Genomic DNA, 15,627 nt, shown 5'->3' on the forward strand with positions numbered 1-15,627 from the left:
CTTTTTCTCATGATTTGCGCCTTTGATCAACAAGCCTCATTGGTGCGGTTGGTGGAGGGGCACGGTAATGAATGGGTTAATCAGGGTTATATGGCCGCCGCTTCCTCTCATGAGGGGTTATAATCCGCAGGTTACAGATTGCGCTGTTACATTGTAACAATATGATCGCACTTACGGCGCCCGTACGCCACAAATGCCAGCGTGTGAACGAGATTTTTGCAAATCTCGTACGTTTTGCTGCTTAGTCTCAGGTTTAAAAATGTATGCGGACTTTCTGTGCAGAAATTCCGCCCCCGGTGAACGCAGCCCAATGCGTGTCGTATAAACCGCCGCTGCGGCTTTAGAATCTGCAGAAATATTCCGCTCCATGCGCAGATTTGTCCTCAATATGGTTTGCACAGAAAATCCGTACTTGTACTGTTACCCAAAATCAAAGGGTTAAAATCTACTGCGAATCCGAACCACCCTGGAGTGGCGAAATTTGCAGCAGATCCGCTTCAAAGTTCACAAACGGTGCAAATTTTGGCGTGTATGCGCACCAAACCGAAGGAGTGAAATCTGCTGATTGGCATGAAAGAGCATGGATTATGGTGCGAAATAAGAAAATCCTCACGAAAATCTGCTACTTGGAATTCACTCTTAAGGCTCACTCATACGAGCGGATTTCGGCTGCGTATTACACGCTTATTTTTGGCGCGTGTTATAGGCAGAGCTAAAAGCTCCTTCATTTACGTTGGGCCCTTGAGACCTGCGTTTTTCTCACACACATGAAAAAAACAAAACACAGCATGTCCAATTTTGTTGCGTATTACGCACCATTTTATTTCACGGGTGCATAAAATACGCAACAAGGCGGGGCTCAAGTGCTTTACCACTATGAGGGCCGGCGTATTGCCACAAAACAAATTTTTTTCATTCCCACTTTGTCGTTTACCGAGGTTGCGTATAAACATAATGGTAATTGCGTATGCAAAGCATTTATTACACTTCCATAGAGAACAATAGGGCTCTACTGCGTGTAATATGCTGCAGGACTTTTTTATGCGTGCATTATATGCAAGTCAATCAATGTACTTTCATCGACTCACCCCAGATATTGCGCACATAAGACACATTGAAATTCCGCTGGTGTGAGCCCGGCCTTAATACATGTGACGGCGTATTATGCGGGTAACAAGACGCACGTGTAAATGAGCCCTTAATAGACAGATGCAAGCTCTGAGGCGACCCGCACAAGACGGATGAGTGGAGGAAAATCTGCTGCAGCGTTTCTATTACGGTTTTCCAGTTGGGCGGGGTTAACGAGCTTCGCGGAATTTGCCACAGTTTCTATATATGTAATGGCATTTCTGTGAGGAATGTGTTGCGTTTTTGGGATGCGGAGCGGTGGCGCCGGTGGTCACCCTGACAAACTTCATTAACAAACGCGGATCTTAGAAAAGCTTTAAAAAAAAAACGCACCATTATCCTGTTCGTGGATGATGGTGCGGTTTTTATTTTACGTATTTAGCTCTTATGGCAAAAATCGACTGCAGAAACGCGGTTTCTGTGACATAACTAGACGTGCGGCGTATGGAAACCGCGGCATTTTTCAAATCTAAAGCAGAGAAATTCCACAATGTGTAGAGGACGTTTCGTAAAATCGCACTCACGCGCCGGTGGAGAATATCCGCACTTTTACGGCGTCTGCGAAGGCGGCCTGACCCAGCCGTGCAACAGTAGGTTACAGAGATTGTTGATCTGGCGACCAAAGTTGCCATGCAGCTTTACTAGAGGACGACTTACACAAGATACCCGCCGGGCATCAGATGGGCACCCGCTGCACATACAGCTGTAGCTGTTCACACCCCAATATACCTGGACAGCCCCCGAACATTCAGCCGTCATGTGACACTAGTGACATCACCGCTTCACAGAACATATGGGATTTTCCAGATATTTGAGATTTTGGGATGGGAGATGGATGGAAAATCCAGGATCCCACACAAGTGATGCAAAGACTTCCCCAGTAGCCTTAAATATAAGCAGCGGACACATAGACCGCAGTTACGCCGGCGAGCGCGGTATCGGTCCAACATAGCACCACTGCAGATGTGTTTTTCACCTGCCGTTTCAATAGTAAGCCGCACTCGCACGCACATCGCATCTCCATGGAAACGCAACTTTTTCAGTTCCATAAAAAAGGTGTTTTTTTTCCCGTGCGAGTTCCGTGCATCTCGCAACGAACAGACATTGTGCGTGAACATCACCCGTGTAAACACACGCTTGCTGCTGGATGCAGACATGATCCACCGGGTGAAGCTGCCATAAATAGGGACCCGTGACGGGGGCGGACACCCCCATATCCTGTGTAATCTTACACCCCGCAGGACATTATTGCACATCCTGTACACCGCACAGCTGCCTTCCTGTTTACCAGGAAATAGGACAATGACTAGAAAAGGCAGAGGGGGCGCCGCAGCTCATACACCGGGGGCCGAAAAGACAAGTGGGGTTTAGAGAAGGCCAAGTACGCACACAGGACCCGTCAGACAAGATGGGGTGGCATCGGGTCCAGAATGAAAGAAGGGTGCAGAGATGGGGGTACATTGCGATAGACCATCCTCTCATAGGGTACTGCGGCGCGCAGACGGACGAGTCAGGCCGGCCTCGCTGGACCGAATCGTAATACGCAGTGTAACAGTTGCAGCATTTTTCTGCATATTGAATTGCGCATCCCCACGTTTTTCGGGCATATGCGTGCGCACATAAGCCGGGAATGATGTCAGAGGTTGCCCAACCCCGTGGAGACACTTTTAGCGCTCACATCACATACGCGCCATTTTCTTGTGCTTTCCACTGTTGTTGCTGAGAGTTGTTAGCAGCGCTCCGAGAACCGTGTCTTCACTACATGAAGCCGCTCTCTTGGGTGTTTCTTCCACTTTTGCGCAGCCATGTACGATGCATCAGAGCAAGGAGTCTGCCCGTATCAAGAGTCACCATGGCATTATGGCCTCCAGTATCCACAGACACCAGCTTGGATGGGTGCGATGCCCCCTAGAGGCTCCTGAACAGTCTGCCTACAACATCCTCCGCATGTCTCCTATCAACATGCATAAAAGACGCAAAGTAATTGTGTTCGGAACGCAGCCACAGAGAACAGAATACGCACATAATACGCGGAAAACCAGAACATGCTGCATTCTGCTTTTTATGCGTATTACATCCGCATTAAATATATGCAAATGTGAGTGGACCGATGACAACCATGTACGTTCATTAACGCCACTTCACTCATAATATGCAACGAAAGTACGGTGGTGCGAGCACGGACTTATGGGGGTGCAGGGGAGTATGGTCAGTACGGGAGTAGACATTCATGTATTAGCTGTTGGGGTGCAGTGTGACCCCAGTATACATCCACAGATGATGGGGTGCAGAAAGATGGACCAATATCGCACTTGCGAAAACCTATTCACAATAACTTTATTTACAATGTACATCGGACCCGGCCGACACAGGTCAATGATTCAAGGGAGGAGTAAAAGAAATATATTGTAAAAGCCACATCAGAATGCAGCAGAGGAGGGCGGTATGTATATTTAATGACGTCCTGCGTGATGGGACTACACATTGTTTCTTAAGATTACGGTGCCCCCTGCTGGCCATTACTGGTAGTGCAGGGCATCTGATCTCTGGCGTCCACCGCTACTGGTCACATTAATGAAATACATTAGGGAAACCCAAGTCCTGTTTGTTCTACAGATCGGGCCAGATCAGGATCAGCCAAGAACCACCATTGAAAATAACGGGCAGTGTGGACACAGATCCAACTGAGGGGCGGGAGCCGTCACCGTCTGTTCAGCGATTCATGTCCATCTGTTATCTGAGACCGAGCTTCTTCTTTTCTCGCTGTTTCTTGCGGACGATGTCGATGTTGCGGTCCTTCCACATGCTCTTCCTAAGCTTGATGGGCCGAGAGCCGACATATTTACCTGCAGAAAGTAAAATGCATCAGAGGCAATGACAATCACCAGGTCCCCTTAAAAAGGACTTACCCAACTCTAAATAACTAATCTATCCTCGGAATAGGTAATCAACGGCGGGTCGGCAGGGGTCAGCCATCAGGAAGACCACCAATCAGCACATTCACTTCATTGGCTGAGACTTGCAATACTATGTTGGACCACTGCAGTGCGTATGGAGCTGTGTGCTTCCCTGCTTGATACACAGACAGCTGGCTTAATAAACAGCTGATTGGCAGGAGGCCTGATCAGCATACCGCCATTGTCAGCTACTGCTGACCAGTCCATCTGGACAACCCCTTTAAAGAAAATGGCCAGGAAGGAGGAAATATTTACTCAGTCCAATGATATTGGAACCTCCACTTCCAGATCTTCTCCAACACCAAGTCACGTGGTCTGCCCCTGCCATTGCCCATGGTGTCATCACCGGTAATATAACTAAGCCAGCCCCCTTCTCAGTCACAACCAATGCAGAAAAATAAGGGGCGTGACTTCGTTATCAAGAAGAAGTCTAGCAGCCACCCCCTCTGATGACATCACTGGTAATAGAAAGACCAGACCATGTGACTGTGGCAACTGGAGGTTCCTACATTGCCAATCAGGTGGGTAAAGGCCCATTGACACGCAAAGATAATCTTTCAAACAATTGAAAGTTTTAGTGATCATTTTGCATAAAGTGTTAATGAACACTAATGTCCATTAACACTTTGTCATCTACATTTGCATGTAAAAAGGGCCTCCAGGAGCTGTTTGCAGAGCACGCATGAGAGCTGGGCTCTGCACACAGCTGCATTGTTCTCCTGGGGGCTGCTGGCACAATACAATGTAATCTCCCAACTCCCGCTGAGAACACTGCAGTCTGTTGAGGGATACTTTAATCTCTCTGTGGCTGAACGATGGATTTTAAGTTCACCTTAAAATCATCGTTCAGACGAAAAGTGCACGATGGTAGCGTTTACATGCAATGATTATCGTTCATCTGCAGTCGTTTAAACGATTTTTGAGTGGTAATCGTTGCGTGTAAATGGGCCTTAAGTAGTTCCCCTCCCCCAACTATTTAAGAAGTTTACATTTTATGTAAATGTTTTGCAACTTTCTTATATCCTTTGTGTTTCACTTCCTCATCATCTTCCACGATCTCTGTTTGCCATCAGTCAAAAAGAAAACCTTGTGTACATTCAGTGGCCTAGAACCAATCCTGATCATCTCCATCTAACCCAGATGAAGGAATCTTACAGAATTATCAACCCCCCCAGATGTGTATCAGCCTCCGGGTATAAACAAAAAAATGTTCCATTCATGGGTGGATGCCATTGTCTGTTTGGTATGACAACCCAATAGCCCTCTGCGATTACCTGGTGGAGGCCGATGACATTACAGAGGAAGCACCCTGCTTGTGAACCCTTTACATTTCATATCATGGCATGTAAGGGTTTGACCATTCTCCGCTGTTGCAGAGGCAGGCTGGCGGTCACAGCTGCAGATGGCGCCCAGCTTCTGAGGCCGCGCCATCCATAGGACGTAAAATGTCCATTTACACCCTGGGGCAGGAAGGGGGGGGGGAAACTTTCAATTAGACTAAGTGTTAGTTAACTGAACAGATAGCCAGCGTGTGGTGCGGCCCCCCCATGAACCTGCAAGCAGCTCATCTCTACTCACCGTTCATCTCCCTCATTGCCCGGACGTAATCATTGGGGTCCTTGAAGCTCACGAAGCCGTAACCTTTAGTCTTGCCCGTCCGCTTGTCTCGAATGACTTTGGCTTTCAGGAAAGAGGGGTAGCGACTGAAAGCGCGGGCCAGGATGTCATCATTCACCTCGTTACCCAGGTCCCCACAGAAGATTCGGAAGTCGTCTGTTGGGTTAAAGACATTATAGGACACCGAGCCAAAAACCTCACGTTAATTATAGTCTAATCCATCTACACACCTCTACATATACAGGGATGGACAAAAATATGGAAACACCGTACGCAATGCATGGGATTTTAATCATTAGCACTGAGCTGCCATTTTGACTCCTGCTTGGCTACGAGTTTCTCACCTTACTTGTGTTCGCTTCACCTCTTCCCCTGCTCTGGGTGGGATTTGGTTGCCAGCTAGTAACAGCAACTGAGAGGCTCAAACTCCTGACCAATGGGATCTTGTTGCTCAGGTAGGTGTTCACTGCTGCCCGGCAGCATCTCTTCCATATTACCTCTATTTAATAATCGGTTTCTACAGGTCTTATTGTGATATGATTTATAATCCCATGTAAACTTAAGGCAAAGTTTCCATATTTTGTCCACCCCCTGTAAATATAGGTCATTTGTTATAAATGCCTCATTGTCATTGGACTAACAAGATGTCTAAATGAAGATGGCACCAAGAGGGGAGGAGTGCCGAGGGTTCTACAAGGGTGATGCTGGGACCATCCAATCTATATCCCTTTGCTGTACCGTCCTGGAGCAGACATGTCAGGGAGGGTCCCGTTTGGTGGTACCGCTGTACAGGCCTCTGTATAGACCACTATAATCTACGTAGACACCTTGGGGACCACTTAAAGACAATGAAAGTACAGAACCAACATGCAGCTGGAATAGTCACTGATCTGGGGGCGCCATTTATAAAGTATTACCTGAAGATAAACAAGCCTGATGCACGGAACGGCCACTTTATGAGCCCCCATCTAGCAGCACGTCGGACCCTCTTTGGGCTTCAAAACTGCAGCAATTCGCAGTTGTGTAAATTCCACTAGATGGTGAAATCGCTCTGCAGAATATCGGCCCCTGCGGACAGCAAGCTTCCCGTAGAGCAGCAAATTATATGGCGGTGCTGACATGTTCAGATCACCTAATAGGAAGGGGTCAAGTCTTGCTGCTTGCGCCAAATTCTAACCCCCCATCAGCATGGAGCAACAGAAATCTGGATCCATCTGACCAGGGGATGTTTTTTCGCTGCTCAGTGATACAAGTTGCGCTCTTTTGCCCGCTGGAGTCCCGTCTTTGTTTCTTTTAGACATAATGGAGCTGGAACTGGTCATCTGTGCTAACAAACAGCGAGTTGTGCGTTTGGACATGTTAGTTGGGAGCCCCAGCGTTGTATTCGGCTGCTCTTGACTGTGCAGCACCTGTTGTCAGACTGATTCCAGACACCCTCCTCTGACCCCTTTGGGCAACAAGTTTTTTTCAGTTCACAGGATCTCCTTTCACCGCGCGTTTTTCCTCGATCACGCAATTCTAGGTACGCTCTATACCGTTACATGAGAAAACCCTCCGCGGTTGTCAGCAAGGCCCCGGCTAGTCCAGCCCCGATGACCGGCCTCATTGGAAGTCGCTCCGATCGCTGGATTTTCCCATCCAATGTGGATTCATACTGAAACTGATCCACGGAAAACTTGTCACCTGATGTTATACCGCTCTCCGGGGTCACTGGTCTAGTTTACATACAGCAAACGCCAATTGTGAGAGGGCCGGGGGCTCTAATAAAGGGCCGTTCAGTGAAGGTTTACGGGAAATACTGCAGGTATAATAGCGCCACCTTGTGACATGCAGTGACACTGCATCCAGAACCAAAATGTAATCTATTGCTGCAAGTACAGATAGTCCCCTACTTGCGAACATTAGACTTACGAACTTCGCAAGATACGAACTATCGGTCCTGCACAGTATGATGTAATGCTATGGCATTACATCATACTGTGCAGGGACCTGACAGGCTTCTATCAAGCCTGATAGAAGCCTGTCCGGTCAGATCGCGGTTGCTAGGCAGCCGGGGGCCTTCTGAGAGGCCCTAGGGCTGTCTATGCAGAGCGCCTATCAAGCCGTGTGCTTGATGGGCACTCTGCATAGGCAGCCCTGGGGCCTTTCAGGAGGTCCCCGGCTGCCTTGCAACCGCACAGCGGTCGTGGGACGCTGTGCGGGCCCCCTGAACGTCGGGTGCAGGCTGTTTCTTACAGCGGGCACCCGGCAGCAGCAGTTCTGACGAGCCGCGCCACTCATCAGAACTGTTGACACTTTAAATACCGCTCTGACAGCGGTATTTAAAGTGTCAACAGTTCTGACAAGCAGGCGCAGCTCGTCGGAACTGCTGCCGCCAGGTGCCCGCTGTAAGAAACAGCCGGCACCCGACGTTGTATAGAGCGGGATCCACCCGCGATCCAGCTCCATACAACCATTTGTTCGACTTGCGAACAAACAGACTTGCGAACGGGCTCCTGGAACGGAACCTGTTCGCAAGTAGGGGAGTAACTGTATAGGATGACAACCAATCTCGGCCACCATTACAGCTCCCACGATGGGGCATAACCCAGCCTTCCTAAATTCATGGATGGCAAATCTGCCTGGTCATACAAGACCAAAGGAAGGGGAGGTGTTACAGATTCTCCATTCAGGGATCTAGTAAAGCTGGGTGACAGCCTGTATGGCAGCATACAGGAAACCTTCAGCTTTCCCAGAACCACAGTGCCCTCGCGGCCCCCGGAAGTGATGTGTGCAGCACCTACCAGTGTCCCACTCCAGGAGGCTTTGATCTTCCCAGGTGGTCCCGGCTGCGGTACGGATGCAGCGCTTCAGCTTCTCCGGCTTCATTTTCTTTTTATCCTCCTGCACGGGCTCCAGCACAATCTAGAAGACAAGGACTGTAAACACCCGGCCAGACTACAGACCCAACCCTCTCACTCCAGGCACGGACCTCCGGCTGTACGGGCTCTATCTCCGGCATGCTGGGACCAATCACGGCCTCTTCATAATTCAGCTCCTTGTCATCTATCAGGGCCGGCGGTTCTGGGATTTCCTCCTAAAGAAGACATCGGTGATGGGTGGAGCAGCGGAGGGAAGGGGCATGAGACAATGGCAATGAAGTGGGTCCTCACCTCTATCTTCCTTACAGGAGGTGCTGTATAGACGGTGGGTGCAGCCTGAATGACTGTAGGGTTGATTTTAGGAGATGACTGTACAACAGGGCGCGGAGGGGGCGGCATGGGACCCACTGGGGCCGGCTGCAAGATAAAAAGGCCTTAAATTAAGATATTAGCAAACTTGCAAAAACTCTGCTACTGTAATATTGCGGAATGCAGCACTGGCAGTGACTGGTAGAGCATAAACCATGATGTATACTCCGTTATACACTGCACGGCCCCTTTATTAGACCCCCATCTAGTGGGGGTGTTGGACCATCTTTGGCCTTCAGAACGGCAGCAGTTCATCACGGCGTAGATTCTACTAGATGATGAAATTGTTCTGCAGGAATATCGGCCCCTGCGGACAGGATGCTTCTTGTCGTTGCTGCTAATAGAGGTCCTGATCAGCTGACAGGAAGGGGTCATCGATTCATGCAGCTTCCACCAAATTCTGACCTCCATCAGCACGGTGCAACAGAAATCTTCGAAGTATTCGGACTTGTTAACTGGAGCACAAACATTCAGCTGCCTGTACATCAGAACGATTCCTGACATCCTCTTCTAACCCCTTTTTCGCTGCATGTTTTTCCTCGATCACACCATTCTTTGTATACTCTCGGCACTGCTGCACAAGAATACCCCACATGGTTGGCAGGGAGACCCCGGCTAGTCCAGCCCCGATGACCCGGCCTCATTGGAAGTCGCGCCGATCGCTGGATTTTCCCATCTAATGTGGATTCACACTGAAACTGATCCACAGAAAACTTGTCACGTGACTTTATGCTGCACTCCGGGGTCACGGCTCTAGTTTCCATACAGTTAGCGCCAATCGTGAAAATGTTGAGGGCTCTAATAAAGGGGTCATTCAGCGTATGTGGAGGTTTGCACTGCTGATTAGGCGCTAATAACATTTGCTCATTGGTATGTCACCGACAGGAAGACTCACCGGTGGGCCGGATCTCATGCTCATGGGAGGCGGCGGCATATGACTCATGAGTGGCGGCGGCGGACCGTGCATCGGATGGGACATCAGTGGCTGTGGGGGAGGCATTCCTGGGTGTCGGGGACCCACTTACAAAAAAAAGGAGTTTGATTAGAAACTGTAATGGAGAAGACGAGGCTTCAGAAAGAACAAGGAGTCACTTACTGGATCGCTGATGCTGCAGGACATGAGGGATGAATGATGGCCGGGGCATCACAGGGTGAGGGTCTGATGGTCTCTGTAACGCATGGGGGATAAAACTGGGCCTCATAATTGGGGGTCTTGGGGGCGGGATCGCTGTAATAGAGGGGGAAAAAAAAAAAGAGAAAACACACACCACATTAATAGTTTTAAACCATAGAATTAAACGGCATAAACCAATGGTAAATACATTAGATATATTATTGGAGATGCAACCTGTATTATACTTCAGAGCTGCATTTACAATGCTGCTGGATAACGAAAACTGTCAGCAAGCTTGTTGTCAAATATATTCTCAGGATGCAAACCAACAGAGCAAGCAGGATATGTAATGTATGTACACAGTGACTCCACCAGCAGAATAGTGAGTGCAGCTCTGGGGTATAATACAGGATGTAACTCAGGATCAGTGCAGAATAAGTAATGTATGTACACAGTGACGTCACCAGCAGAATAGTGAGTGCAGCTCTGGGGTATAATACAGGATGTAACTCAGGATCAGTGCAGAATAAGTAATGTATGTACACAGTGACGTCACCAGCAGAATAGTGAGGGCAGCTCTGGAGTATGATACAGGATATAACTCAGGTTCAGTACAGGATAAGTAATGTATGTACACAGTGACTCCACCAGCAGAATAGTGAGTGCAGCTCTGGAGTATAATACAGGATGTAACTCAGGAGCAGTACAGGATAAGTAATGTATGTACACAGTGACTCCACCAGCAGAATAGTGAGTGCAGCTCTGGAGTATAATACAGGATGTAACTCGGGATCAGTACAGGATAGGTAATGTATGTACACAGTGACTCCACCAGCACAATAGTGAGTGCAGCTCTGGAGTATAATACAAGATGTAACTCAGGGTCAGTACAGAATAAGTAATGTATGTACACAGTGACGTCACCAGCAGAATAGTGAGTGCAGCTCTGGAGTATAATACAGGATATAACTCAGGAGCAGTACAGAATAAGTAATGTATGTACACAGTGACTCCACCAGCAGAATAGTGAGTGCAGCTCTGGAGTATAATACAGGATGCAACTCAGGATCAGTACAGGATAAGTAATGTATGTACACAGTGACTCCACCACCAGAATAGTGAGTGCAGCTCTGGGGTATAATACGCGATGTAACTCAGGAGCAGTACAGGATAAGTAATGTATGTACACAGTGATTCCACCAGCAGAATAGTGAGTGCAGCTCTGGAGTATAATACAGGATGTAACTCAGGATCAGTACAGGATAAATAATGTGTGTACACAGTGACTCCAGCAGCAGAATAATGAGTGCAGCTCTGGAGTATAATACAGGATAATTAATGTATGTATGCAGTGACTCCACCAGCGGAATAGTGAGTGCAGCTCTGGAGTATAATACAGGATGTAACTCAGGGTCAGTACAGGATAAGTAATGTATGTACACAGTGACTCCACTAGCAGAATAGTGAGTGCAGCTCTGGAGTATAATACAGGATGTAACTCGGGATCAGGACAAGTAACATAATCATTGCAGAAACCTTTATTCTAACCTGGTCCAACAAAGGGGACAGGGGGAACTATTAGAGGAGCCACCACGTGTGCTGCAGCGGCTGCTCGTGCGTCCAGACTCTGTTGTACCTGTGAAGCGAGGAAGAATGAACACATCAGTTATCAGATACAATATAAATTGCACAACAGTTTTGCTGTACGCTGCCTGGAGTTGCAGAGCTGAAGTCGTAGTGCAGCTCCAGTCTTACCTGACTGTAGGTGTTTGTTGCTATAATGGGCCGGATGACAGGAACAGCAGGGATGGCCAGAGGTACGGGGAGCGGGACGGGTTCTCCGGGAGGCAGAGCTACAGGGGCGCCCAGAACCTCCTGCTCAAACCTGAAAAATAAAAGGCATAGAACTTACACATAGAAACGGCAGAAAGCAGCGAGAACGTACTGTACCACCAGCAGCGAGCAGGGAGGTACCGCACCGAGGACCCGCGCCATTACCGAGTCAGCAGGGTGTAATACAAATGAATTGAGAACTACTCCAGCTTTTGCAGAAGGCAGGAGTATATAGTGAAGGGTACAGGATCCCCCCATGTGATATGTGAGCGCAAAATTAAACCCTTTGTGCCCCATGAATTAAATATACGCCCCGGGGAGGATATTTACATCCTATGGATGACACAGGCCAACAAGCCGAGCACTCGCCATCCACCGCGACACCGGGAGGCTTATATGTCTCTATTAACCCCTTATGTGCTGCTAGCAATGCTAATCGCATCACGTAGAGGTTCCTAGAGGGACTGAAGTACTGCAGTGTACTATTAGCAGAACGATCAAGAGATTGCAGAGCAAGCCTCACACAGGGACCGGGGCGGCAGCACTGGGCAGCGAGCCGTCAAAATACAGGATTCATTTTTTCTTCTAAGTCCGAATAGTGTTTTTTTTTTTTTTTTTTTTTTTTTTAAAGGTCTCAGAAAACTTCTTTAACGGAGCAGAGCTGTGGGGAATCTATGGAGGACAGCATGTGGGGGGCGGCTGCCGCGAAGACGATAAAGGGCCATTTATACGGGCGATCATCATGGAAGGTTTGTTGAAAATGGGCGATTATCGTTACATCTACATGCAAACACACATGGTTTACGTCTCCTTCACTCTTTGTTTGCCGCTGACTTCAACCATCATACAAACCAGTGCGTCACACAGAGATCCGCATGTCTAAACGCTCTGCACGCACGCCGGCAACGTAGCGGTGAGGTTGGCGCTCGTGGAGGGGTCTGACAGTCGTCCCATGTCAGCTAAACAGTAAGCTGCTCCAGGAGAACCTTGCGCTGTGTGGGAGCAGCCTTAGGCCCCCTGTCCACAGGCGGTGCGAAGTCCCGTGGTAGATCGCCGCCGCCGAATCTCCGCCGGTCAGCCCTATCTGATAGATAGGCTGGCCACGGAGAATCGGGGCAATTTGCAGCATGCTGTGAATTGCCCGCCGCTCGTGGACAAGGGCCGGCGCTTTCCATAGCTATGGACAGGGGGCCTTAGACTTTCCGTTGAGCTGGTCTTCAGCTGGCAGCACCAGTGGTCCTTAGATGAAGGCTTCAGCTCACTCCTTCTACAGGGGTCTCAGCCACCATTATTCAGTTCCTGCGTGCAGAAAACGTGGGTTCGTCCGTGTGAACAGGCGGTATCACTAATGAGCAACTACCTGTTCACTGTCAATGGAGGCGGGACTGATCCCCGCCGCTCACAGAGCGATCACCGCTGCGACGGCTCACCAGGCACCTGCGTCCGACGGGTCTCATGTAGGGGTCATGGAGGCCCAAGAAAGCGGTCCTGGGTGATCCCACTGGGGAGCATCCCCCAGACCTGCCATCACTATACCATGAGGGCTAACACACAGCTGTAGGACTACAAGTCCCAGAAGCCCCGAGCATGTCACTCACAGCGCCATCTCCGCCTCCATCTCCTTCAGCTTCTCCTCCCCGCTCTTCCCCGCCATGATGCCGCTCTGCTGGCAGCTCAACAACCGAGAACTTCTCTCCTTCCGTCCTCTCCGGCGTATAGGAGTCGTACAGGAGTCGCACAGCTGACGTCACTTCCGCTTCCGGGCCGGGCGGCGCGTCACGTGACGTAAACAGACCGCCGCCATGTTTTGTTGCGCGCGGGAAGGTGATGGCGGGTTATAAATGCGGATGAGAACGGAAAACTGAACCCGCATCTCCGTTGGCATATTATTATATCCCACAGCACTTCTGCTCGATTCGCAACCTGATTGATTGATTGGGTGATTAACAGTCCATTGGATAAACGGTTCAGACCGGAAAAGGAAGTGGGGCCTTGTAACCCATAGCAACCAACCGCATTCTAGCCGGCTTGCTGTGGAGTGTTGCCTGTAGCAACCAATCACAATCCGGGTTTCATACCCCTCTCTACCCGAAAAAAAATGCAACGCGGGCCTTGATTGGTTACTGAATCCAGTCACCTCCAAGCTAAGCCCGCTGCGCACGAACAGATGTGCGTTGCAGAATCCACGGCGGTCGTCGTCCGCACCGAAGCTCCACAGCCAATACCGTTCATAGCACGCTGTGGAAAACCGCTTCTTCCTGCACACGACCGGAAACGAAGTGCGATTTCCGTGAGCGGAGAAAAAATTTGCAGCATGCGCTTTTTTTTCCGCCATTCCCGCACAGGCGGCGTTCATTGAAGCCAGTGGAAGTTGCCCGTCCGTTATTTACACAGTGGCCGGGGCGCGGATTCTGCTTCATCGCCTAGCAACAGCGCAGGAAAAAGAAAAAAGCTGTATTGTGCTTGCCTGATGGCGGCTCGCCGGGTCCATCCGCAGTACAGACGAAGAAGAAAAAGGACAGGCATGAGTGGACGCCAATCGGCACAGGGCCGAATTCCACTGAGGGCTCGTGCATTCGGAATCCCACCCGTTCGCGTGCAGGCGGCCTAAGGGTCCTCATAGAGGTGGGGCCGCCTTCACACGGGCGTAAGGGTCCTCGTAGAGGTGGGGCCGCATTCACACGGGCGTAAGGGTCCTCGTAGAGGTGGGGCCGCCTTCACACGGGCGTAAGGGTCCTCGTAGAGGTGGGGCCGCCTTCACACGGGCGTAAGGGTCCTCGTAGAGGTGGGGCCGCCTTCACACGGGCTTAAGGGTCCTCGTAGAGGTGGGGCCGCCTTCACACGGGCGTAAGGGTCCTCGTAGAGGTGGGGCCGCCTTCACACGGGCGTAAGGGTCCTCGTAGAGGTGGGGCCGCCTTCACACGGGCGTAAGGCTCCTCGTAGAGGTGGGGCCGCCTTCACATGGGCGTAAGGGTCCTCGTAGAGGTGGGGCCGCCTTCACATGGGCGTAAGGCTCCTCGTAGAGGTGGGGCCGCCTTCACACGGGCGTATTTGCGTGTGTAATACGCAGAGAATTGATTCCAATGGCTTCCGTATTTTGCGCACGTATTTTGGTCTCGCCAAAAAATAGAACACTTTCTATTCATCTGAGCATTTGCGCACCAATAGAAGTCAGTGGGGGGGGGGGGGCGCAAACGCACGTGTAATATGCCAGAAGATGCGTGAAACGCTGCCTAATGCTGATGGAACTAATTAGCCATTTCAATCAATGCGTTTGCTTGCCGCACGCAAATAAACGTACCCCGCAGGAGGAAAAAGTCCGAAGAAATACGCCAATACATGCGCAAAAAAAATCAATGTTCAGCGCGAGGCCTGCGCAATTACACTTCTGCTCATGTGAAGCCGGACGGAGGCTACCTACACACGGGCGGGTGCGATATTGGGCCGTGAAACTCGATACCGCACACATGAACGTGCGATGTACGTTTTTTTTAAGCAAAACCGCCTCGCCTTGGTGAAGTTACGATCTTCTTGCGCGAGTTTCACGAACGATAGCGGATCGGAAGTGTTTCCCAATGATTTCAATGTTAACCCTCGCATGCGCGTCGCACGACTGCGAGGCATTAAAGCTCCCATCGAAAACCCTGGGCGCTACGAGGCGAGGAACACGAAAAGTTAGAACGTGCCACGATGGGGGGTTCATATTTGTGCATCTCGCGTGATTTTCTCATACGTGTGAAAACGGCCT

General features: G+C 49.9%; 1 protein-coding gene across 1 annotated transcript; it reads right to left on the minus strand.

The window, feature by feature from the left end:
* Positions 1-3,447: 3,447 nt before the first annotated feature.
* RBM42 (RNA binding motif protein 42) lies at positions 3,448-13,624 on the minus strand. The gene is made up of 10 exons (XM_066606389.1): positions 13,478-13,624; positions 11,802-11,931; positions 11,595-11,682; positions 10,029-10,160; positions 9,828-9,952; positions 8,855-8,980; positions 8,674-8,778; positions 8,486-8,606; positions 5,664-5,858; positions 3,448-3,974 (listed from the first exon to the last, which is right to left on the minus strand). The coding sequence occupies exons 1-10, from the start codon at positions 13,531-13,533 to the stop codon at positions 3,862-3,864; spliced, it is 1,191 nt and encodes a 396-aa protein (XP_066462486.1). The 5' UTR covers positions 13,534-13,624; the 3' UTR covers positions 3,448-3,861.
* Positions 13,625-15,627: the final 2,003 nt, after the last annotated feature.

The sequence above is a fragment of the Eleutherodactylus coqui genome, chromosome 6 (genome assembly GCF_035609145.1).
Source record: "Eleutherodactylus coqui strain aEleCoq1 chromosome 6, aEleCoq1.hap1, whole genome shotgun sequence".
In the NCBI taxonomy this organism is placed as follows: Eukaryota; Metazoa; Chordata; class Amphibia; order Anura; family Eleutherodactylidae; genus Eleutherodactylus; species Eleutherodactylus coqui.

Bases quoted from the DNA above. Each gene is read 5' to 3' on its own strand.
- RBM42 (XM_066606389.1), bottom strand. From the start codon at position 13,533: ATGGCGGGGAAGAGCGGGGAGGAGAAGCTGAAGGAGATGGAGGCGGAG. The intron at 11,932-13,477 runs GTGAGTGACATG...TTTATTTTTCAG, and splicing joins ATGGAGGCGGAGATGGCGCT to GTTTGAGCAGGAGGTTCTGG. The intron at 8,981-9,827 runs GTGAGTCTTCCT...TTTATCTTGCAG, and splicing joins GCATGAGATCCGGCCCACCG to CCGGCCCCAGTGGGTCCCAT.